At 40.7% G+C, this 23988-nt stretch overlaps 1 protein-coding gene across 1 annotated transcript in view; it reads right to left on the bottom strand.

The window, feature by feature from the left end:
• Window positions 1–359: 359 nt before the first annotated feature.
• Window positions 360–23988, bottom strand: part of SRGAP3 (SLIT-ROBO Rho GTPase activating protein 3) — a gene marked incomplete in the record, with an annotated part of 70540 nt that continues 46911 nt past the window's right edge. Inside the window, 15 exon segments of the mRNA XM_072420470.1 lie at window positions 360–10348; window positions 10494–10821; window positions 11658–11807; window positions 12061–12241; window positions 12989–13068; window positions 13365–13592; window positions 14559–14664; window positions 15053–15187; window positions 16093–16170; window positions 16978–17038; window positions 20383–20485; window positions 21788–21815; window positions 22629–22713; window positions 22931–23128; window positions 23722–23823. Coding sequence (XP_072276571.1) covers window positions 9932–10348; window positions 10494–10821; window positions 11658–11807; window positions 12061–12241; window positions 12989–13068; window positions 13365–13592; window positions 14559–14664; window positions 15053–15187; window positions 16093–16170; window positions 16978–17038; window positions 20383–20485; window positions 21788–21815; window positions 22629–22713; window positions 22931–23128; window positions 23722–23823 — 2280 coding nt within the window.

A 23988-nucleotide genomic window follows, 5' to 3' on the forward strand; every position in this document is an offset into this window, starting at 1 on the left:
GGGGCATTCAGGGGCCAAGTTTTCCAGTCATAAACCTTTAGGCTATATTCACATTGGCAGTGAGGTTGCAGTGTGGTTACCGTTTCCCCATACTAGTGAACAGGTGCCTAAAGGAAGAGGCTATATGCAACTTCTTCCTGCAGCTCCATAGAGAATGAAGGGGACGGTAGTAGTGGGTAGTTTAATACACTGATTCTTTACGAACTAGGGCTGCCCTATCGCACGATCCAAAGGCAGATCTGAACCCACCCTTAGTAACCCAGAACTCAAAACCATTATTCAATTTGAGTTTTCTTCTTGGAACATAAATTATAATTTTGCATCAAATGATTGATAAAAAAAGTACACAAAAGCATCTGAAAAGGAAATTTGCTTTTTTATTTGTAATCCAGTCAACATATCAGTTCTACACAGATTTTAGTAGCATATATCAGCATATTTAGTCAGACACTCAAGGTTCCGTACACAGTTATAACGGTAATCATAGGAGGAACATTACATCAGGGTTCAGCCAATCAGCAGCTGCGGCCCCAATGGGTATGCCAGACAGAAGTGATGGTTTTACTCCGAGTTTGTACTGGAGAGGACTGACATATGATGTGTCTGTACAGCAATGCCAGGGGGAGCTGACAATGTCAGGGCATGACAAGCCTTCCTTGTCAATGGATACGCTGCATTTCCTCCATATTGTTTGGCTTCTACAAATTAGCTTTTTGCCCACTATTGGAGTCACCAATATGAAGTCACCATCTTTCAAAGCAGAACTCCAGTCCAAACTTTTTAGATTTGTATGGAGTGAAAAAGAATCAGAATCTCTGCATCTTGATAGGCATGTGCTCATTGTAAAGGTCACCCCTTGAATAGGGAATAAGTGTCTTGATGAGGTTCACAGTAATTAAATTCTTCCGAAGATTCTATCTCATCTGCACTCCATCCAAAAAATCCCCAAAAGTTCCCCCTTGAATTACACAGTGGCAGCATCCCAAATAGACCGCACTTCTTAAAAAAGAATTAGAAAAGAAAGCCTAAGGCCATTCTACATCCAACATGTGACCAATATGGATGATCCTGGGGGGGTAATATCCGGTGAGCTATTAACTGGACTGTTCTCTATAACACATTGCACCCAGATTGTACAACCTTCTATTAGATTTACCAACAGCTGGCACAAGGGGCTACCTGATTATATATATTTTTTATTTATATATATATATATATATTGAGTTGGAGTAGTGGAAAAGCTGTCACGCTCAACCACTACATTGCTATTGGGGTGATTGCTTGATCAAAATTGCAATATGTCCGACCAGCCTTATGGTAAGACATGGTGCCACCATTAAAAGTATGTTTTCATCTATGGTCTTCCAAGTCAGTTGGCTTGTGGATGCCAGATTTGGCAAGGTTGGCATTGAATAGCCAGCCAATTTAGGTTGAGCCACTGAAATGATCAAGCTGCACCCTGGCCAATGCCTGTTCAGCCTTTTTTCTTGCTCCAGGTATTTCAGTAATGGTCTCAGGAACATTGAAGGAGGTGATACAAAATGTTCATATTTGCACAGAGTAAGTGGTGGCATTGGCAAAGTCTGTCTAGGTGGACTATAGGAGGATTTTGGAATATTAGCAGAGCGCCATGCCTGACCAAGCATAGAACACCCATGGGCTGACACTCAAATAGCCAATAACAGGAATATTCACAAGATATATATTTTTCAGAACTGTTATATTAGGTGTAATTGCAAAGGTTGTAAACTCCTTTGAGACCCTGTGCCTTCATGACAATGCACAATATAAAGCTGTGATCAATGAATTAATAATTACATTGTGTGAAGGTGCTGGTTTGCTTTGCTATGAGGGAAATCATTTTTCATCACAAGTTTCTTAAACTGCTTTTGGAGCTGTAAAAATTAAACACAGCAGTTTATTTTCAGTGTCTGTAATTCTTTATGACAACCAGCAGGAGGTACTGTTCCTAATGACAGACCATAGCTGGATGGAAAATGGAACATTGCTACCAGCAGGTTGGCCGGGTGTACAGTGGTCTAGGATGCAGAAACAATCGCCTGCGTGCATTGAACTTTAAAGCGAATGATCAAAGTTTTTGCTTTATATAAAAGGGTTATCTACCCTTTTATGCAAAGCGAAAAATAGATTTTTTTAACATAAAGATTAACATAAAAGTAAACCGCTCCCCTTTCGTCTTTACCACCGCAGCAGTAAAGACTAAATGGGAGCGCAAAGCCCCCTGGGATACCCACATCACACATCCTAGGAAGCTTCCGATTGCTTTTTTTGCATGCTTAATCTTGGGCATGCTCAGAAAACGTTTTTCCCTGCATTGCTAGGGCAATGGTACCCAGTTACATCTCTGCCACCGAAAGGGATTTGGCCTGGATATCTTTAAACCAGAAGTTCCTATTACCACAGCTCATTAAATCTTTATGGAAAATATTCAATATGTTCAATTCAAATGTTCAAATATTTCCATTCTGACATATTCAGAAATTCTTTCTGTATATAATAATGTACTAAAAATATTGGTTTATATTAGTGATTTTTAATGCATTCCTTTATACAGATGTCATTACAGCCAGACATTGCCATATGGTATTGATTGCTATGCATTCATTTTGGGTAATACGTAATATATAGGATCTCCATTCAAGCTGCAAATGGAAGGGGGAAGAGCATAACACAAGGGGGCAGGAACACACAGATGGGAAGTTGTGTACGAATCACGATTTTTCAATACATTTCCTCCTATTGGGCCAATACGGCTTTGCTTGTACTTGGAGGAATAGAGAACACAAATTATATTGAATCATTGTATATGGCAGATACAAACAATCACATTGGTAGTTTATGTTTATAATAAAAATGCAAAAAAGAAAAATTCAAGAAGGTGAATGGGCCTTCTTGGCAGGGGGGTGGAGCCGAGAACTCAGCTAGTGTCCCCCAGAAAAGGCAGAACAAGTTGGGTGGAATAACCCTTTAACTGCACCTAATTAAAAATTCCTCATTGGTCAGCATTGGCCGTATCATCCTGGAAAATGATTTTCTAATATAATTAGCGGTAAGGTTTCATCTGTTTTTGCTGTACATACTGTAGTCCTTTTTTTTTTTTAAAGTGGACCTGTTATTCTTAACTTACATGTATATGAAGGGTTGAAATATACATTATACCTGAAGAAAAGGTTGTTCTGTGTGTTAGAATGTTCAAGTCCTAGGCAGTTGATCCTAATTCTTTGTTGGGTTCGGATTTTAAAGGAGATCATGTGATCACCTACACATTCCCAAAGACAAACACTGAAGATAGCCCGGAACAGCATTTCACTCGGGAAAGAATATTTCAGCCCTTTTTGTTTTGTATCCCCAGCAAGACTATAACAAAGTTAATACTTCAGTATAAGAACACATTATAGTTTCTATATTAGCTAGAAGAATTCAGCTGGACTTGTAATTTTGATAATGTTCATCACTTATCCAAGTGGCTTTCCCAGTTTTATTGAGCGTCAGGACCATACAACAGCAATTATTACCACAAGATCATTCTAAAGAATATGTATGGTCTGCAATAGAAGACTATAATTCCATTGCTTCATGATCATTCCATGAGGTCATGTGATGCTCATTATTTTTTGCTTTTCCTAAATTTCCCATTTCCTGGTGACAATGCTGCCTTTATTGTTGGTCTACGAAGGCAAAGTGGTGTCTGTTTTGCTATACAAGCTATGAGCTTGCAGCTTGCATGAGTGCTGCTTTTTTTTTTTTTTATCAGATCCCACCATCAGGTTACAAAGCCACATGGAAATAAAAACTAAAACAAAGAGAGAGGAATGGCGATCCACACTGGGATCAACACATCATTTTTCAGTTGTTTGGGATGATGCAAAAAAAAGTAAGTTTAAACACAAGATTGAAGGCCACAGAAAAAATACATTTATGGAAAGATCATCATTTTTAAATCTGAAGGTTTTCACGTTTATGCAAAGTTTACTAAGAAAGTTTAATTATATTTTGACCCAACTATAAGGTCATGAAATGCATCAAAGCAGAAGTTGTTCCTCAATAATGGCACATTGAAAGGTTTGTGTTCTTTGGTGGTCAAATTGCCCATGTTGCGTATAAATCCTGCAATATGCACCCTGCACTCATTACAACGAAGAAAACCGATTGGATAAATGTCGAAACATCTTCAGCATTGAAGAAAAAGTCCAGATAAATGTGACAACTAGATAAAACGTGACCTGGATACAGAAGTGTATGGGTGCCAGTGGTGAAATCTCTAACTCCTTACACCTTTTGGAGACCAAATGGCAACAAAAGCCAACTTTGGAACATTTCACGCCATTACCGTTTCCCCAATAAGTGAACACTTTTAACACATTTACACAATTGGGAGTAAATGTTTAGGCAGTTGGGGAGTTTTTGCCAAGGCACCTAAAGCTTGCACTACATCATGGGAGCATAGGAATTATTAATTAAATTGTTTCTTGGCATGGTCACCAGCTGCCATCAAATATATAGACAACTATATCAAATTAACTGAAACCTTACCCAAAGACCTATAAACAAAGTATCAACTATTCATCAAAGTATCTTTTACAACAAAGTATCAACCTTTATCTCATATCAGCCAATGACAGAACTTTTATCACGGATGCAACCTTAAATAATAAAATGTTGCTTTCCAATTGCTGGAATGTTCTTTGATGTTTCTTAGATGGTCATTGCCCATCCCACACAGTGCTGGTTTAGTATTAAACAGTTTATTTAGAGTTTGCCCACACCAAATCCTTTTTTTTTTGCAAACAGACAATATCAATGTATATGACTTGGAAATATTACATATATCACAATCAATATACAAATGTTCAAAGATGAAAAAAATGCCAAGCTTGTTTTGTGGCAATACAAACTAAGAGCACCCCAAAAGTATGACTTTCTATATTCTAAGCTTGATTTTCTGTGGCTTTTTCAGGAGTAAAATAAGTGCATCTTAAAAGCACATACAGTAGATGACATGCCTGTCACAGGTTGCACTGCAAATTCAGGGCCCCTTACACTTCAGGGGCCCTCTAGTCCACAGAAGCCGCTTTGGCTGATCATTGTGCTAACTGGTGTCTTAAAGCCCTTATCTGCTGCACAGGAGTGATATTCACAGCCCATGTGTTTGGAATATCTAGAAAAGGCTTAGATATTTCTAGTGCAATGATCTCCAAGTGAAGATTGTAAATATTCAGGTGTTTCTCTTGTGCTTTAACTTGGTTAATGCCTAATAATGTTATTAAAGCCTAAGTAAGTCTGTGACATGCTAGTACGAGACTAATGTGCTTTATTCTACTTTCTGCAGAGTCAGTCAAAACACTTCTGTACCTTTAGGAACAAGGCACCAAGTTGTCATAAGAGCATGAGATGAGTTTGGGGAGAAAAGGCAACATGGCGGCTGCCTCAGGGCCCCAAACCAGGGTGGTCTCTGTAAGCACAATTTCTTTTTCTTCTCATTGACCAGGAGTATAAAAGTGGGTGTAAGCTTCATATTTTTCTAGCCATTGAACTGGAGGACCCGCAGACAACAGGCTAGTAATGGATTTTGGCCCTAAATTTCCCATGCATATTCAGGCTGCCTTATATATTTGCAGATATTAAAATATGGCATTGGTATTTAAAAGTGTCAGTGGTCAACCTTATATACTACTGACACAGAAAACTGGCAGCATACAGTGCAATAAATATTATATTTAGGCATTGCATTCAAGTTTGCCTTAGGTCAAAATGTTATTTAGACAGTCATTGAATTACAAATCCCAGCATGCTCTGTTAAAAAGTCACACATCTTGACAAGTCTTGCACAAAATAAATATAAGTTAGATCCATGCCAAGAAGAAAGTTTCTGCAACAAAAGACCCTTCAAGACCTTTATCCAAGAAGCTTGAAATCAGATGACCACCCACTAAATCATTAGGGATCACTGACCACATACAGGTGATTTGTAATAGGGTGCAAAATTCTGATGGTGGGTGTAATCTGAAATATCAACAGTGGGTTAGAACATTTTCAATGTTATAGAGGGTGGGGATGTGATAGTCCAATGGTGGTTGTGATTAGATAGGGTATGGAGAAAGTCAGAAGAGTATTTTTTGCCTTATGGAGGATAATGTCGGAGGATTTTATGTCTCAATGGTGGGTGTAATCAGAAAGATAGACAGAAGGCTAGAGGGGAATCTTAGCTAGAACCAAGCTAGATTAGATGTTGGAGGATGTAATCATGGGTGTGTTTAATCAGCAAGGTAGAGGGAAAATCAGGAGCAGAGTATTTTCTACGTTATAAGGCGCCTTGTTGAAGGATGTAATATCCCAATCATGGATGTAATCAGAACGATATTATTCAGGAAATTACATCATCTGGTTTGTTTTATTCACATGGCCACATCCCTTCCATATACAAGTAGACAAACCCATACCTAGGTTTTTATTGTAAGTCATAAATGTGATAGTATACACTTGATAATGTTCTTTTGAATCATGTTGTATACAGAAAAACTGATATTTTATGTATATGTATATGTATGTGTATGTATATGTATTTTATGTATATGTATATTTTATGATTGTAGATCTCCCATTTCCTAAAGAAGCGGATTGAAATCCACGAAACGCTTTTTTTTTTTTTTTTTACTGATTTTATGTTTTAATGATATTTAATAAATTAAGTTGTTTGTTTTATAAAATACTATGATTCATTTACAATATTACGGGTTTAGGCCTCAAAAGTCCCGTTATTTGGTTACTCACCTGTTTGTCTACTTGTAATCAGAGACAGGAGCCAGTGGGGAATCCTCTACCTTATGGAGGCCCAAGCTAGAAGATTAGATGTTGGAGAATGTAATGTCCCAATGAAGTGTGCAATCAGAAAGACAGAAAGCCAGAAGATAATTTTCTGCCTTGTGGAGGGTCATGTTTGTGGATGTCCCAATGGTGCGTATATTCAGCAAAGTAGAAAGAAAAAAAGGAGCAGAGTATGTTCTTCCATATAGGGGGCCATGTTGGAGGATGTAATATCCCAAATGTGGGTGTAATTGAAAAGATAGACAAAAGGCCAGAAGGGTATTGTCTGCCTTACAGAGGGTCATATTTGTGGATGTAATGTCCTAATGGTGGGGGTAATCAGAAAGGTAGAGGGAAAATCAGGAGCAATGTATACCTTATGGGGGCAATGTTTGAGGATGTAATATCCCAAAGATGGAAGTAATCAGGAAGATAGAAGACCAGATAATTTTCCACCTTTTGGAGGCCCAAGCTGGAAGATTTGATGTTGGTGGATGAAATATCCCAATGGTGGGTGTAAACAGAAAGACAGGCAAAACGTAAGAGAAGTATTTTCTTCCTTAGGGAGGGTCATGTTGGAGGATGTATTAACCCAATGGTGGGCGTAATCTGGAGGATAGAAGGCCAATTAATTTTCTCCCTTATGAAGGCCCAACCCGGAAGATGTGATGTTGGTTGATGTAATGTCCCGATGGGTGTAATCATAAAGAGTGAAGGCCAGAAGGGTATTTTCTGCATTATGGAGAGTCATGTTGGTCAATTTAATGTCCCAAAGGTGCATGTAATCATAAAGATAGAGAAAAAATCAGGAGTATTTTCTACCTTATAGGGGCAATGTTTGAGTATGTATTATCCCAAAGATGGAAGTAATCAGGAAGATAGAAGCCAAGATCAATTTTTACCTTTTGGAGGCCCAAGCTAGAAGATGTTATGTTGGTGGGTGTAATATCCCAATGGTGTGTGTAAACAGAAAGACAGGCAAAAGGTAAGAAAAGTATTTTCCTCCTTAGGGAGGGTCATGTTGGAAAAAATCAGGAGTATTTTCTACCTAGAAGGTCAGAGAATTTTCTACTTTATGGAGGCTCATGCTAAAAGTGCTGGCACGGGTGTAATCAAAAAGGTATAGAGAATGCCAAGAACAAAGTATTTACTACCTTAGGAAGGTCATGTTGGTGGATTTAATATACCAATTGGGCGCGTCATTAAAAAGTATAGAAAAGGTCAGAATAACAGTATTTTCAACCTTATGGAGGGCCATATTTGACAGAGTGGGAACTTACCACAATGGTTGGATTGATAATGGACCCATCTACTAGGCTGATAGCATTCTCTACACTATTCTCTTTTGCCATCCAGAATCTTTCTCAGAACGTATAGTATATAAGGGTACTAAACATGCACACAAGGTTTCCGAGACACAAACCACGAAGGGTCTTGGAAGGCCCCAACCACTTGGTTTTTATTTAGTTTCCAAGAAGGCAGAGGCTGCATTGAGTGATAATGCACCAAGGACAAATACATATTTACCTCTTGTAATTGTCAGAATGTTTAAGTAATTGATTAGTAAAATGAGATTAAGAACACCTTGTTGAAGATAAAGTTTTCCTTTGATATGGTATTAACTTATGGAAGTATTAAACAATACCAGCATGGCGCCATTTGTTTTTTCAAAACTTACTGTATATTTAAATGGTTGGATTGGTATGTAGTGCAGACCCTTTCTTGCCTTCATTGGTGTAATAGAATATATACCTTATCTCAAAGCAGCCAATCACAGTCTGGCTTTATTCAGACCACTTCATCAATGGGAATATATTTGGTGCTTCATGGACAAGGTATTGCAAAAAGATTCAACACATCTCATCTCAAATGGTTAAAAAGTACCATCTTTAGAACTTGTTACAGTTTCTTCACAACTCGTCACAACATTATCCATCTTTTTTCCTTTCTCGACGCACAATTTCCAGTTACATAAATTGGCTCAGTGTTTTAATGCTTTAGACCACATACACTGGCTACGTGTGGCCCTATAACCTATCACCCCCATCATGCACTGCTCTGTAGTATTGTCCTGCTATATTTTATTATTCAATATTTTGAGAAACGCCCTGGAAGTTTTAATCCTCGCACGCACTACACACAAACATATTATTGGCGCAACGAAAATCCCAGAGAGCATCATGGGTAAACATGAGGACAAAAAGCCACTGAGGTAAGATCTAACAGCTGTTCATAATGTATATCCATACTATATAAACACACTGTATACCCCTTTTTTTCCAGTGACAGCAAAATAAAACAAAAAAAACAGCCTTTTCATAGTTTAAATTCAAGCATAATTCACATTATCCTACATAAATCCAACTACTATATATAGGTATGTATAGATATATTTATAACGGCTAGGCCTTGGGCCTAAACAAGGTTAACAACATGACTAACATTTCCGAGTAATTATGTACAAAGTTACATATTGCTCATAGTAAATGAAGCTGCTGAACCCCACTTAGGGGCAAAGCTTTGGAGAACAGCATAATCGTAAATCACAGGAAATATCCAAATGCCGTAAGGAAGCCATATTTGAGCTCCAATAGAGAACAAGATGGCGACCATGGAGCCCAGCATATTGAGATGAAAGTGAGATCATGGGTCAGATTTCTTCATGTCTTGGATTGCTTCCAGCCCAAATACAAAGACCATAGCCAACTTCCTCAGGTATATCCCAGAACTGTAAATTGGAGTCCCACCTTTAACAATTTAGAAGCGTCCGAGGTGGAACCAAGACACATGGAGGTCTAAAAGGAAAACAGGACTGGACATACCCAACTTGGAGCATAGTTTTAAGGCAATCTGAAGGACAAGATGGATATGTAAATCTTGGAGAAGGGCTGAGATGAAAGGCATGTATACGATGAAGATACAGAAGACGCGATCATGTTCTAGATGTAGGACATGGAAATCTTTTACGAGGGACACATACATATGAAGAGGTGATCATGAGAGGCCTCCAGGGTAAGTGGAGAACTTTGATGGGTGTAAATTCTGGAGCATTTTCTCCCTTTTTGCTGAAATTCAATGGATTCCCAGCAAGGTCAAGTAGAGATGATCACATGGTTCCCGACTTCTCAGATGAATTGTTGGGAAAGATTTTTTCCGTTGGGGTAAGAGCCGGACTTCCCATTCCAGAACTGCTGCTGCTACTAGATCGGTGCTGAACCATCGGCCGAGCCGGCCTTACCGGCGGGGGTCTGAGCTGGGCTCCAGCCAGCCGTGCAGACAACGCTGGCTTGAAAGTGGTCATCATTTCAGTATTGGAAGAGTTGCTCCTCCGCATGGCGGCATCGGGGTCCCGTATCATGATGGTGTGCAAAGGGCTAACCGGCTCAGAATTTGGGGTTCCAAGGGTGGGGTTCTTCATGGGTTCCAGAGTGTCCAGTACAACATCTGGTGCCTGTTTAGCCGTATTCTGCCGTTCCAGCTCACGTAGTTCATTCAAAGCTGTGCTCATCGTCTTCTCAATGTCCTGTAACAGAAACAATCACAAAAGATTTGAAGAGGTAAGAAATATTACCAAAAAGATGAATGTAACTTCACCACACTTTCAACAATGACAAAACTGCAGTAAAAATTCCAAATAAAAGAGATTTGGAAAAATTGCCCCGTTTTACCTCAGCTAGGGCTTCTGCTTCCAGGGATTTGTGGTCTCCAAGGCTGCTGTGCCTCGTCCCTCCAGTCACAGAACGCAGGGATAATGCATCATTCAATCCCTTCCTTTCCGGGAAATTGATACTCCCAGCACTTCCAAATGTTGCCATCCTGCGCTTTTCGGGACTGTCCACCCGTCCACGGCTTAGGGACAATTTGTGTGGACTGCTGGGACAAGCTGCCGCACGGGGAGGAGTGTCAATGCAAGGGCCGAGAGGCCGAGGAGGGCTGTGGTTGTCACCTCCACTTCTCCGGCGAGGTATGGCTGCTCCATCCGAACGTAGCCTAACCCTAAAGCAAAATAAAAATAGTAAAACTATTATTAATTTTAATTATTAATTTTTGTGCTACAGTACTTAAAGCATACCTAAATTTAGAATTTTCACTTTACATAAAAGGATAGACAACCCTTTTATTTAAAGTAAAAATTCTGTTTGTTTTGTTTTTAAGTGCATGCACCCAGCAGAGCCTCCCGGGATACCTACGTAACGCATCCTGGGAGGCTCTTGGCTGTTCTTTCATCAAAAAGAAAAAAGTTTCTTTTTCCAAATCTACGTCATCTTATCTCATGCCTGCATTGGGTGACGTAGGAAGAAGAATCCTGAAACTCGGGCACCTGGCCCGAAGACTGAGAGGACGTGGGACCTGATGGAAGAAACCTTCTGACAGATCGATGACTCTGATTAAAGGAAAGTAGGATTTTTTTTTGTTTTGAGTAGTTTTGGGTCTACTTCCTCTTAAATTATAGAAACATCTTAACTTACAGATGTTCCATTTTAAATACCACAATTTAAGTCCCACAAAGACCTGTTGATTCTGACACCTAAGGAACCTCCCTGTGATGATATGACAACCATGCTGCACTACTCCTAAATTCAGAGCAGAGTTGTTACTCTTATGTAGGCTTCCGCTGGGAAGATGTTGTGGGGGTATGGCTATTATCTTTTTCACAAGCCACTCAGCACTGACCATGCCCACTCCCACACACTGTTTTATGGATTGACAGCATTGCCTCTACTGCTAAACCCTCCCAGTAGGAACAGTAGTGCCTGAAGTTCCCCTGTGTTCTTCTGATTCATCAAACTTTTTGGGCCCCTGGATGCACACATTCCTTATTATCTTCTTACCTGCCCAATACACCAGCAAAGTTGTACTCCTGTAGGTGCTCTGTAGGAGACTGAATGTCATTCTTAGATGAGGATTTATCATCCAGAAGGGGCCCGCTGCTTGCCTCACTATCTGCTTTTTGGCTCAGGCTGTCTGAGAAGGCATCGTCACTAGAGGAAGATATAGAGCATGGAAATTTAGTAAGAGAATAAGATGCATTGTGGGAAAATTTCTGTAATTTTAAAGTCTGAGAATTACAGTGAGCATACTTTGTGCACAGATGTAACTATCTGCCTGGATGGAGACATCTTTATATTTAAAAGGAAAGAAAATGGTCTGAGGAGTTTAGATGATTAAAGGCAGGAGAGGAAATAAAATTCACATGTGATCATTTACAAGTGCCTTGGTGACTTGGTTACTTACAGATCCTGGACCACGATATACTGGTGGGGTATTAGACCGTCCACCCCATTGTGCCGACCTTCCCACCAGTCCTCTGACGCTCGGTGGTAAAGGAGCAAGGACGCCCCTTTCTTAAAGGACAATTCTCGCGGTGTGCGCCCGGAGTAGTCAAACTTGGCGATGGCTTCAATCTGTTCTACCTCTAACAGGGAGAGACACAGAAGAATTATGATCAGTTTAGAGCAGCTTTTCTCCTTAAGGAACACAAAGTATTGTTCCGGTCAGGGAGAACCTGTTAAAACCATTTTTCTAGGGAATTAGTGGGAAGATTGCCCACCACGCCTTAAAAAAAAAGCTGGATTTTTCAAGTGACCCCAAAACACCATCAAATGGGAGGTATCAGCCTCTAGCAAGCCCAGGAGCGGGTTTTATCAACCAGGGTTCCTCCAGAGGTTGCTGGATGTTTCTTAAGCAATGAGCAATTTGTGGCTCTCAGTTTAAGTGGCATCAATGCTCTTTTTGGCTACCTGTAAAGGTGACATTCTTCCCAATGGCCAGAAATGTGGGAGGAATTCTGACCACCACCCTAGTGAGATGTAGTAATTATAGAAGAGATTCTCTGAAGACCTGAATCTTATTTCAAGGGTTCCCCCATGTTAGAAATGTTTAGAAACACTGCTCCTGAGGAACTTGAAGGTTCCAGGGAATTTGCTAGAAAAATGGCTGGCTTTGGGTATAATTACTATTATGAAAACACAATACAAAGTTTTAACAGAAAAAAACTAGTTACTTTAATTTACTAGTTTACTAGTAAGATAGTCATTCACTTTTTTTAAATTATTAGTCTAAGGGTCATTGATCATTACTGACAGATTGGTGACGTTTTGTTGGCTGTACTAATTACTATTCAGATACTATAAGAGACCATTCAGGTCAGTTTGACACTCACCTTCATCACTTGTATGAGGTTCAGTCCCGTTATCATGGTCCCCTTCTTCTATAGCACCTGGCTCACTGTGAGGACTATCACTGTAGAGGAACAGAATGCAAAACTGAAATAATGTCCTAAAACAATCATTTAAACCTGACCCAGTCCTAAAATGCTCATTTATGAATGCACACCCCCCTTCTCAGGTTCCATTGGAACTCATTGAACCAACCTACAAAAAAAATGATTGTATAGAAAAGCTAAAGCAGGAGCTTTCCTCAAGGTGGCATTTTTTTTGGTTACAATTCACAAGCAAATTTTAACATTGAAAGTGTGGCCAATTGAAGAATATTTTTTTTGCTGTCCTTGCTAAAGACTCTGTGCAGTCAATATGTACCAGTACTCCACATCCACAGTCATGCACTTCTCGTAGACGGGTCCTTCCAGTTCCCGGTGGCTGGGGAAGATGGATTCGTGGTGGATGATGATGCTTTTGATAACCTCGTTGACGTGCGCTTGACAGGACACTGGATCTTGTCCATCAGGGATAGGCATCAGAGTGGGGCCGAAGCATATGGCCAGGTTGTATGGGTCCATCATATTCTCATCACTATACTGGGACAAACTGTAACAGAACACAGTGTAACTCAGTGGGCCATCAACAATAAGCTTAAATCAGATGAAGGTACAGAAAAATTACACAAATTCTACGTAACCCATGTTGAATGGAACAGGTGAAATTTTTCCCCAAATGTGTTGCATTAGGCAACCTGCAGGCTGCCTTAAATTAATGCACAATGATATGCAAGATAAGGAGTGTGTGTTAAATGCACCACACCTTAGTGTAAATCTACCTTTATGTTCACTAAACACAGGAAAAAAATACAAAGTAAATATTTTCAAAACCTAGTATTTTAGATTAAGATTAATGCAAATGGCCACTAATGACAGGTTATCTTTAAATGTATCTAAACCAGTGCTGTGCAGCAGGGATGCCTGCAACTATAAGCCAACATGATAAGGAGAGCTGGGACTTGTAGTGTCTCAATAGTTATAGTTCAGTAAATCAGGGAGCTCAGTAAGTATTTGATCACAGGTGACATACCTATTTCCACCATTAGAGGGCAGAGCAGTTCAATCCATATCCAAGCTGCACCGGGCTCCTGCAGGCATCACATAGCAGATGCCAACAGACATAATCATACCGCATACATAATTAATAGTGCTTAAATACATACATTATTCATTCTACGTGGGTGGCTAACAGTGGCCTGAATCCATTAATGCTTCCTATTATTATGTTTTTTATTGACTGCCAATAGACTTGTATTTTCCCTGATTTGCCTTTATCCTTTGAATGCACAAAGATATAACAATCATCTGGATTACAAAGGCATTTCCAGGATTACATGTAAAGGGCAGATCACTATGATATGGGTCTGTTCCTGGGAAGACACGCACAAGATTCCCTCCGATGTACATTCCCCATGAGATTTGTTCAGGCTAATATCGCTAATGTACAGTCCATTGATTTTGAAGGATTATGGGAAATGGAGTGAAAAGCAGAGAGCTTTGCAAAGTGAGGGCTTACTGGTTGAGGAAGGCCAAAAGATATCTCATGACCACCAGGACGGCCCGGGGTAAAGTAATGAGGATCTGACGGATGTGCTGAACCCTCTCCGTGGGGTTTTCTATCCCTGGAATAAAGAAAAAGACATTAATCAGTTCAGATTCAGCAAAAGACAAGTCACAGAGCAGAACTCTAATGTGCAACCCTCTAGCTGTATTGATGGCATCAGTTTGACACTTCAGAGATCATTAACATTTCACTAGAAGGTGCAACTGACCTGCAGTTTACTGACGTCCAACCTGCTTAATGCAGGTTTTGTAATCTTATATAGACTTGTATGGGAATTCAGAACACAAAGCAATACAAGTCAGTTGACACAAGTCTACTATTACAATAAATCAATGATCAAATGTTCTTGTATCAACTAGACAGGGGTTTTGCACACAGTATTTATATTTAATATTGAAGGATTACAATAATGATCTTAGCAGCCCCAACACTGGACTGATACTCACTAATAGTGGATATCAAGTCTTGAAACCTTTCCTTGGGAAAGAGTGGATTTTCCAGTCCTCGGAAGTACAGCTTGAGCACCCCGGCCACAGAGTTGATGTCCCTCTCGGTGTGGTCCTCCACCAGAGGATCTTCTCCTGGGCATAGCATGAACAAAACGTTATTCCACAGCCAAGAAGAAAATATAAGGACCATGTAGCAAATGATTTCAATGTCTGGGGCCCCCAAATTAGGATTTTCTGCTTATGGCAGAAAAATGGCAGGAAGCAGTGAGGACTCACTGCTTCCTGCTAGATCCTGGACAATATGGAGCTGATGCAGTTTTACAAGAAGACGCTCATGTAATGGAATAGAGCTGTGTTTCCCAACCAGGGTTCCTCCAGAGGTCAAATGTACTGTGAGCCATGGATATAGTAATTATAGGGGAGGTTTCCTGAAGACCTGAAAGTTATTTCAAGGGTTCCCCCATGTTAAAAAGATTGAGAAACACTGGACCAGAATATCTTCTTTTCACCTGCTCTGCATTCTGCAGGAATCATCCAAGACGAAAGGTAACACCATAACCAGCCATGCCGAAGATGGGATTGAGGCTATTATAAATCTAGTTTTATTTACCAGTATATATTACACCTAGCAGATGTTTTCTAAAGGAAGGCAAGGCCAGGCATTTGAGCAGACCCTGTATTTTCTTTGTTCTGTTTTAATAAATTGCCCCCAGTGAATTATTCAGAAGAAGCAAAGTACCGCTATCCCAGTCTTCAGATGAGCCATTCTCCAGCTCTACAACAATAACCTAGGCTGGGACACTGGTATATTACTGGTTTGTAGTTTCTTACATACTTCCTGTGTTAGGGTGACAACTCCAAAGGCACAGCAAAGGAGTAAAAGTTGTCATCTGAGAACAGGAATAGTGTAATTGGTAGAATCACAATTTAAAGGAAAAAGCATAAAAAATGAATGTTGCATCCATAGCAAAGGACTGCAGAATTTTATACTTTTGTTGGGTGTAGATACATTTTAAGCCTTTTTAGATGACACTCACCTCTTTCAAATGAATTCTTGATGTCATTGACTTCAACTTGAGATCCGGGGACTCTGAATATTCCCTGTTGCTGCAAACCTGTAAGAGAAAACCAGGTGTTATAGAACTGACAAAAAAGGCCAAGCTGCAAATGCTGGATGACTGGGTCATTTCCAAAACAAATGGTGGGGTGTCCCTGGTATGCAGTGGCCGGTATCCACCAAGAAAGGACAACTGGTGAAACGGCAATGGTCTGATTCCAGGAGTTATTGTAGTACAAATAGCTGGCATTCTTAATGGTAGCCATGGGAGAAAGGTGTCTGAATACACAGTGAATTGCAGCTTGCAGTGTAAGGGGGGTGCCATGTAGCCATACACCAGTCAGTGCCCATGCTACCCAGTGTCCAAAAAGTGCCCCTACAATGAACATGTGAGCATCAGAACTGGACCATAACACAATAGAAGAACATGCTGCGGTCTAAAGAATCACATTTTCTTCCAGCTCACTGGATGGCCAGGTGGGTCATTTACCTGGGGGAGAGATGGCATTAGGATGCACTACTGAAAGAACACAGGCTGGGGGACACAGCAGGGTGCATTGTGGAAAAAAGACAGCGACTTAACGGCTGCTAACCACAGAACACCTTCCCAAGATTGCAAAAATGTTTCCCTGATTTGCTTGAATTGCATACCTGTGACACCTAAAGCCAGCCACAGGCTTAGGACCACCACCATGAGACTAGAACTTCCAGAAGGAGCTCACCAATGGCAGATGATATATATATATATATATATATATATATATATATATATATATATTAGATATACTATTAAACATGGAAGGGATAGTAGGGGGCTGGGTGCAGAGTCTCCAAGACCTTAAACTTCCATATTTTGTGTACTCACCATATAAGTTAATGTATCGGATGCAGCTTTCAACCACCAATGGAATCGCCTGGCCAGAATCCTATAACAGGTTAGATAGGTATAAATAAATAATCAATAGTTCCGTATTTTACAGCTCATATAACTTTATTTATAAAAATCTAATCTAATATGCTCTTTAATGTATTTCCCAGACCTAGATAACTGCTGCAGGTCAACTGCCCTCTGTATCTGCTCATAGTTATGAAGGTCCACCTATTGCTGCAACAAAACCACTTAGAATTTTTTCCCCATTTTGGAAAGAAAGCTAAGAATTGTTACACCTGAGGGTGCTGCGACTTCTGGTTTGTGCAGGAGCTGGGCCAGCATTGGTTGCCAATACCTAGCTTACATTATACAACTGATACCTCAATTTGTGCCTCTCGTTTCAGTTTAGGTGACACCAATGATCTTTCTGACTATCTGTAAGAGTGACATCCTTCCTGCTGGCCACCAATTTAAGAGGAATTCCTCCCACTGACCACCACACTAATCTACTGTGATCTGTGGGTATAGAAATTATAGAAGGGGTTTCCTGAAGAGCTGAAAGTTTAAGGCTTCCCCGTTATAAAGGCTGCTCTATATGCATTGTATTTATATTATATATATATTTCTGTGGGGCAGTGACACAATCTGCCAAACAACATTTTATAATAAAAATGTCACCCTTCTATTGGGGATGGGTGGGTAAAAGTTTATAAACACAGATATAAATTTGCTGAATGGTAAAACAGTTTCTACTTGTATGTTTTATGTGTGCTCAGCTGAGATGTGGATGGAAATACCTGATTCCTGCTGCGAGTGTTCCTTCTTCCTCTGATAGGAGTAACAAACACAAACACACAGCAACATCAGCAGCGACAGGCGGAGAGACATAGAGAAAAGGAGAAGAAGAGGTCAGCAGAGATCTGAGACAGGAAGAGACAGGAGAGTAAAAGAGATCATAACCCACCACCAAAGTAACCAGCCACATGGGGGCGCCCTATCACCCCCCAATATAACTCTGTGCGCTGATAACTGTCAGGGAGAGAATATTGCATTGTATATTAATATTTGGCATGGTGAATGCTGCATTGTGAACCGAAAACTGACACAGAGAGACTTTCTGCAATCATCATGGCACCCAGAATTGCACTATGCTGCAGGGAGGGATTAAATTCACTGGTGACTACTCAAAAAAAAACGTTTTTTCTGTAGTTAGCTGCAAAAAGGAAACATTGAACATGTGATATGCAATACCCAGAGTGACCAGTATACAGCAACCAGATACCACTCTCCATAACCTGACCCCCTGCTATGGTCCCTGCACCTTGCACCCATCCTCGGTGGCCTTTTTGCTACCATACCGACTGCAAGCTATGGAATCTAGATGATAGTGAAATAAACCAAATATATAAAAATCCCTATAAATAATAAATATCCATCATGCATATAGAGACATCTCTTACTATTAGAGTTATTTTTAACATTTATGTCGTGCTGGGCCAGCTCCCCTGGAGAGGATCGGGCATATTCCTGTGCAGCTGGGGAAGACATGTTTAAAAACAGCATCAGAGACGGATGGGGAAAGAAATCTAGGTCATTCCTGCCTATCTCCAAGTCACTTCGCTGTTCCATGTACCATTGTGAAAGCCTCCAGGAATGCAGCAAAATATTACCAGCATCACGATAGGCTCATTTAAAGAGGACTTGTCATCAAATCTACTCTTCATGCTAAGTAATTTTATTTAAAAGCCCCACTCCAGGTTATTGTCCCACTCAATAGTGCCCCCCCACTATGTGCTTGTTTGGGGAAAAGAACAAATGGTTAACATTTCCAGGTATTACTACCTGTGCAGTTTTAGCTGCGTTCAAAATTTCTGACACAGATCAGCCCCTGCTGCAGGTTCCCATCTTACTGTTTTGCAGTCTGATCATTTGGGAGAGGAGACTGAGGAAATGCTTCCTCCTGCCTGCAGCAGACTGTGGACATTATCTAAGCCTAGGCAAAGTCACTGAAGGATCAAGGCAGAATGGGGTCCACTGCAAGGTAGCAGACCCCCCCCCCCCCCCCCCCGCCCCCCCCCAACCCCGCATTCCCTTATTTGGAATTGTTATGGCTTGCTATAGGCACACCTTGTGCATTTTATGTACCGATACGGTGCCAAAGGGCACAACTGGGGCACAAGAGAATGCTCTCTTAGTGCAGAGAGGTGGCCCACTCCAACCAACTGCTCCATTTCCATTTACAAAGGTTGCAATGACCCGCAGGGCATCCAGCAGGCTCCTCCCTACGGTTGCCCTGTGGAAGATCTGGCTCAGCCAAGGATGACATTTTAATAATAAACACAAGAACTAATTAAAAATAATGATATTGTCACTGTACCTTGTAACAAGTTAAGAATATTCATGCAAACTTGTACAAATATGAAAGGTTCACCATTGCTAGAACCTCATCGCCGGGAAAACAAAAGCTATAGCCAGTAAAAAGAAACTCAACCTTGTCCTCAAGAAATGCGAGAAATAAACAAGCAATTTATACTAGATAAGTGCTGCATTCCAGATCCTATCCACTCCACTTAGCAATACAATTTTTAAAAACTGTAAATGTACCTTTTTTACTATATGTATACATATAGGTGCTAAGGAAACTGGTAAACATGTAAAAAGGAGCAGACAGCTCCATCTGCTGGCTCAAAAGTAATTTACACAATGTTATTTCATCCTGAAAAGAATATGTACAAAGCCACTAAAGAAAATGTCTAAAACAATTATTAGCAGTAATGTGCACACCTAACACTCTTTAAGCACCTATAAAGGAATCTCAGAGCTTGTACCTAGTGTCTGATGATTGGATAGAGAATTGTGCGTCTCTGACTTCTAATGACAATATTGTTTAGGCTGTATTTGTAGACAGCTAGCTTGTACTTATCCTGATGATCGCCGTATTTTCTCTGCTGGTGTCCATAATTGTTCTATTTGCCTCTGTGGAACCTGGACTCCATTTATCTGCCCCTGACTTGCCCATTGGTCTGCTACTGTCCTGCCTACTGTTGGCTATTGCCATAACACTAAATTCAGTCTTCCATATGCAGTGGGGTCCATCAACCTGCTGGACCTATCAATTTATTAGGAGCATAAATACCTTGAAATGACCAACTCCCAACATGCTTCACCCACCTATTTGGTTTGTTCCACCAAGGATATGACAGGTGCTCTTGTTAGTTGGAGTATGGCTACTTATTATATTCGTACAGCGGGCACCCCCAGAAAATGAGAAGCTGAGTGAGATTGGAGGAGGAGAAGCAGAATCTGTGCAGACAGAGCGGCGGGTGAGCAGGGAGCCGTGCAAAGAAAGCCAGAATTCGCCATGGGGGCTCAGGGCCCACACACATCTGCCGCCAGTACCTTGATGAACAGCTCCATATTCCCGTTAAAGAGCATATGGCTATAAAGAGAGGGAGGCCGGGGCTTCTTCATTTTCTGGGGCTTAGGGGGCAGAGTCGGGGGCCTAAGGAAATGGAAAAGGTTGTCAAATATGTCTGCAAAACCAGGACTGAAGAGGTTAGTGAACATTATGGGCCTGATTTATGAAGGCTCTCCAAGGTTTATCATGGGAGAACCTAGGTGATCCAGCAATTCCTGTATTGGAAACCATCATTCCCGGTTTGCTTGATCACCCAGATTCTCCCATGATGGTCTATCTTTTCCAGTCTTGGAGAGCTTTAATAAATCAGTGTCCCTAATTAGATAAAACAAAGCACAGCGTGACCCTAAAACCAATTAACAACCATGTGTATTCTTTTGTGCATTTCTTCTGGATCTGTGCAGTAATCCAATGTGAAACTTTGCCTTGGTAAAACAAAGACCAGTCACTTCAGTTTGCTCTTCTTGTGCCGAAAGATTGGTCTGTCTCCGCCCCTCCTGTAGTTTTTTTGCAGGCAGCCTGTAGTGGGCGGGTCTTCTGAGTCCCTCCCACAGCTCTGCTCTAGGCACAAGTTATGTGAAGCACAGTGATGGTGCTACTGCCTACATTATATAATACTACCTGGGTTTGGTGAACAGAAAATAGATTTCTATCCTCAGTATATTTTAAATATAAATGAAAGTTATTGGGCTCTTTTTTATAAATGATTCCCCCAGCCGAATCCTCTGAAATTCCCTAGTGGTAAGTTCTATGGTCGTCTTTTTTCTACAGGTCTCCTATTAAAACAATTACTCATTCTGCCACCTTGTGGCCAATCATCAAAAGTGCACAGCTGTCAGGATAGGAAAAGAATAGGAAGGTATCAAATTTTATCAGGGAATAATTTATAAATAGAGCCAATTGTGTTTCTCGATTTAATTAAAATATCTGCGTTGCCCACATCAACCAATCACAGAGTTTCTTTCAATTTTCTATGTATAATCCCCTGAATCATTCATGCAGATCCTTCACGGATCAGATAGATAAAAGAAAATATTGAAGAAAGTGAGAGCAATCCTCCTTTCCTTTATTTTGGTAAATGTGGCCAATAACAAGTGCTAGAACCAGGGTAACCCACAGCTATGAGGACGTATTGCTCTAGTAATCCAAATAATGATATCTGATTGGTAGATGGGGGATTCAGTACACGGCCAATCAAAAAGAGATAAAAGTCTAATAAAGGAAATAGCCAAAAAGGACGACACATCAGACTGGGCTCCTGACCCTAATATTTCACCAGTATAATATATATTAATGTGCAATATTTTTTCTTTGCTTCATATTTGATAAATCCCATAAATACAGCCACACCCAACCAATCAGCATTCTCGGTTTCAGGCTGCTCACCTGGTGGTGCCGTAGTCCGCTCTCTCACCTGCAATCAGATAAAGGCAATGAGAAAGGTCACCCTTCAGGCTTAATTCACAAAGCTAATTATTGATGAATAATATAGTGCAGACATCTTCCATGGTGTTGTATAATAAACTAGGTAATAGGCTTTATTGAAGGCAGAGAGAGAATGGTAAAGGTTATTAATGTACTACCTGTACTTATTTCCCTGGTAGGGGCAGATATCTGGTCACCCCCTATTAATGAGGACATCCACTATAAGTGTATCTCCCTCCTCCAAACCCAACATTTTTGGGGGAATCAGTATGGGGAAGATGCCCAGTCCCTCAGTAATGGGACCCCCAGTGTTGAGGGAAGGCATGGAGCTTAGTATGGCACAGGAAGCTTGGTTGATCAAACACTGCCATGCATTCACTATGCATAGTATTTAAATAATTCATCCATTCTCAATGTTGCATTCAAAGCTACATAAAAATTCACTCTCCCAGTGTTTTTGCATTGGTTCACATCCCTCATAGCAGTGCCCAGAGAATATTTCCACTTTGTCCATTAACCTACAAGTATTCTGCAGAGATTTCTGCATTTGCGGCATAAATTGCAGCGAATTGGAATTCATTGATTCCACTTATCCCTGGTCCTGAGGAGAAGAGGAATTTCCATAACTGTTGGAACCGTACGGCTGAAAGTAGAATAACGCACAGCTGGGAGATCGGTTCCAAGAATTGCATAATGTGTATTGATCAGTGAACTTCCTGGACATTTGTGTAATAGCACAGCGGATAATGTAATAAAAGGAGGAATCCCGGCCATACACAGGAGAGCCGTATCAGTCTCTCACCTTCTCCCAGCGCCTGCTTCAGGAGGTCGTGCTTGGCCTGCAGCTTAGTGATCAGATTACTGCCATTCAGATATTCCTTAAATTTCTGAAAGAGAAAGAAAATCTTTATATTCCTTATTACCAAATTGTTCTCCTGCATTGGGCTTTTGATGGAGACTACAAGTGGCTGTTTTAACATACAGAAGTACAGACATGGTCCATGGTTGTCACCATCAGTAAGCAAAGGGTGCAAAGAAAATGCATTGATATGCCACATGTGAAGAAAGGTGGAGAGACCAGCGGACAGATATCTTATCACCTACCGAAAAGTAGAAGCTCTCTGTCTCCTGCTGGTTGGCTCGGCGTTTGGAAATGTTCAGTTTGCTCATGTAGGTCTCGGAGGCGGCCAATTTGATGGACTCGGTGGAGCGGCAGTGCTGGAAGGCATCAGAGACATCAAAATCCTCAACGGTCAGCATGTCCTGCAGGGTCTGCATGGTGGCATCTAAGGTCTTCTTCACCTGAACCAACACAGAACATGGATCACAGATTATGGCACATGGGATGGTCCTCAAGAAAAGCCTGCAGACTACAACAGCGGGTGCCATCTGTAACTTCCCAGCCTCCAAAAGAAAGATGGCAGCTGTAATTGAATTGGTTACTCTGGATATTATGAAACTTCACACAATCAATAAACTTTTTTGAAAACACTCCATGATCTGAGTTTTAGTTGGTCCTATGTGGGCAAATGTGGACTTTTTATAGGGTTTTAGGCCAGACCCATACATTTGTTCATCCTACAGCAAGGCTGCAGTAGCCAATCAGGAGAAGGGTGAGGTTGGAATCAGGGAACACAAATTACCAAGCGACAGATTTGGCCAATATAGGAATACAGGAGGTCAGGAGAGAAACTAGAGATAACCAATAGGTAGGTTGTGCAGAAGTGTACAAGCGACATTTTATGTTTGACTGGAGAATTCCTTTAAGATTTGATACATGAAATTCTGCATATGTGTGGCAACCACCTCATCTGACAATTATGGGAATGGCCTCTGGTAAAATAATTATTATTCTGAACTATACTACAAGGAGACAAAGACAAAGAGCAAATCACCTCCTCATTTTCAATCTTCAGGGTTGTGAGACGAGACTGCAGCTGGTGATATCGTACTAGCAGTTCCATCTGTACTGGCTGCTGAGCACTGACCTGACACACCTAAAAAGTGGTGGAAGAAGTCACAAAGACAAATATGCAATATCTATATATTACACACAGATTACAAATAATTGGATGTATTGTCTTCAAAAAGAGCTTTATTGTGCCACTGTGAAATACTCTGCTCTGCTGGAGGACTCTGCTCCTTCCTCTATAACTCTCCTC

The sequence above is a fragment of the Pyxicephalus adspersus genome, chromosome 8, assembly GCF_032062135.1.
Source record: "Pyxicephalus adspersus chromosome 8, UCB_Pads_2.0, whole genome shotgun sequence".
In the NCBI taxonomy this organism is placed as follows: domain Eukaryota; kingdom Metazoa; phylum Chordata; class Amphibia; order Anura; family Pyxicephalidae; genus Pyxicephalus; species Pyxicephalus adspersus.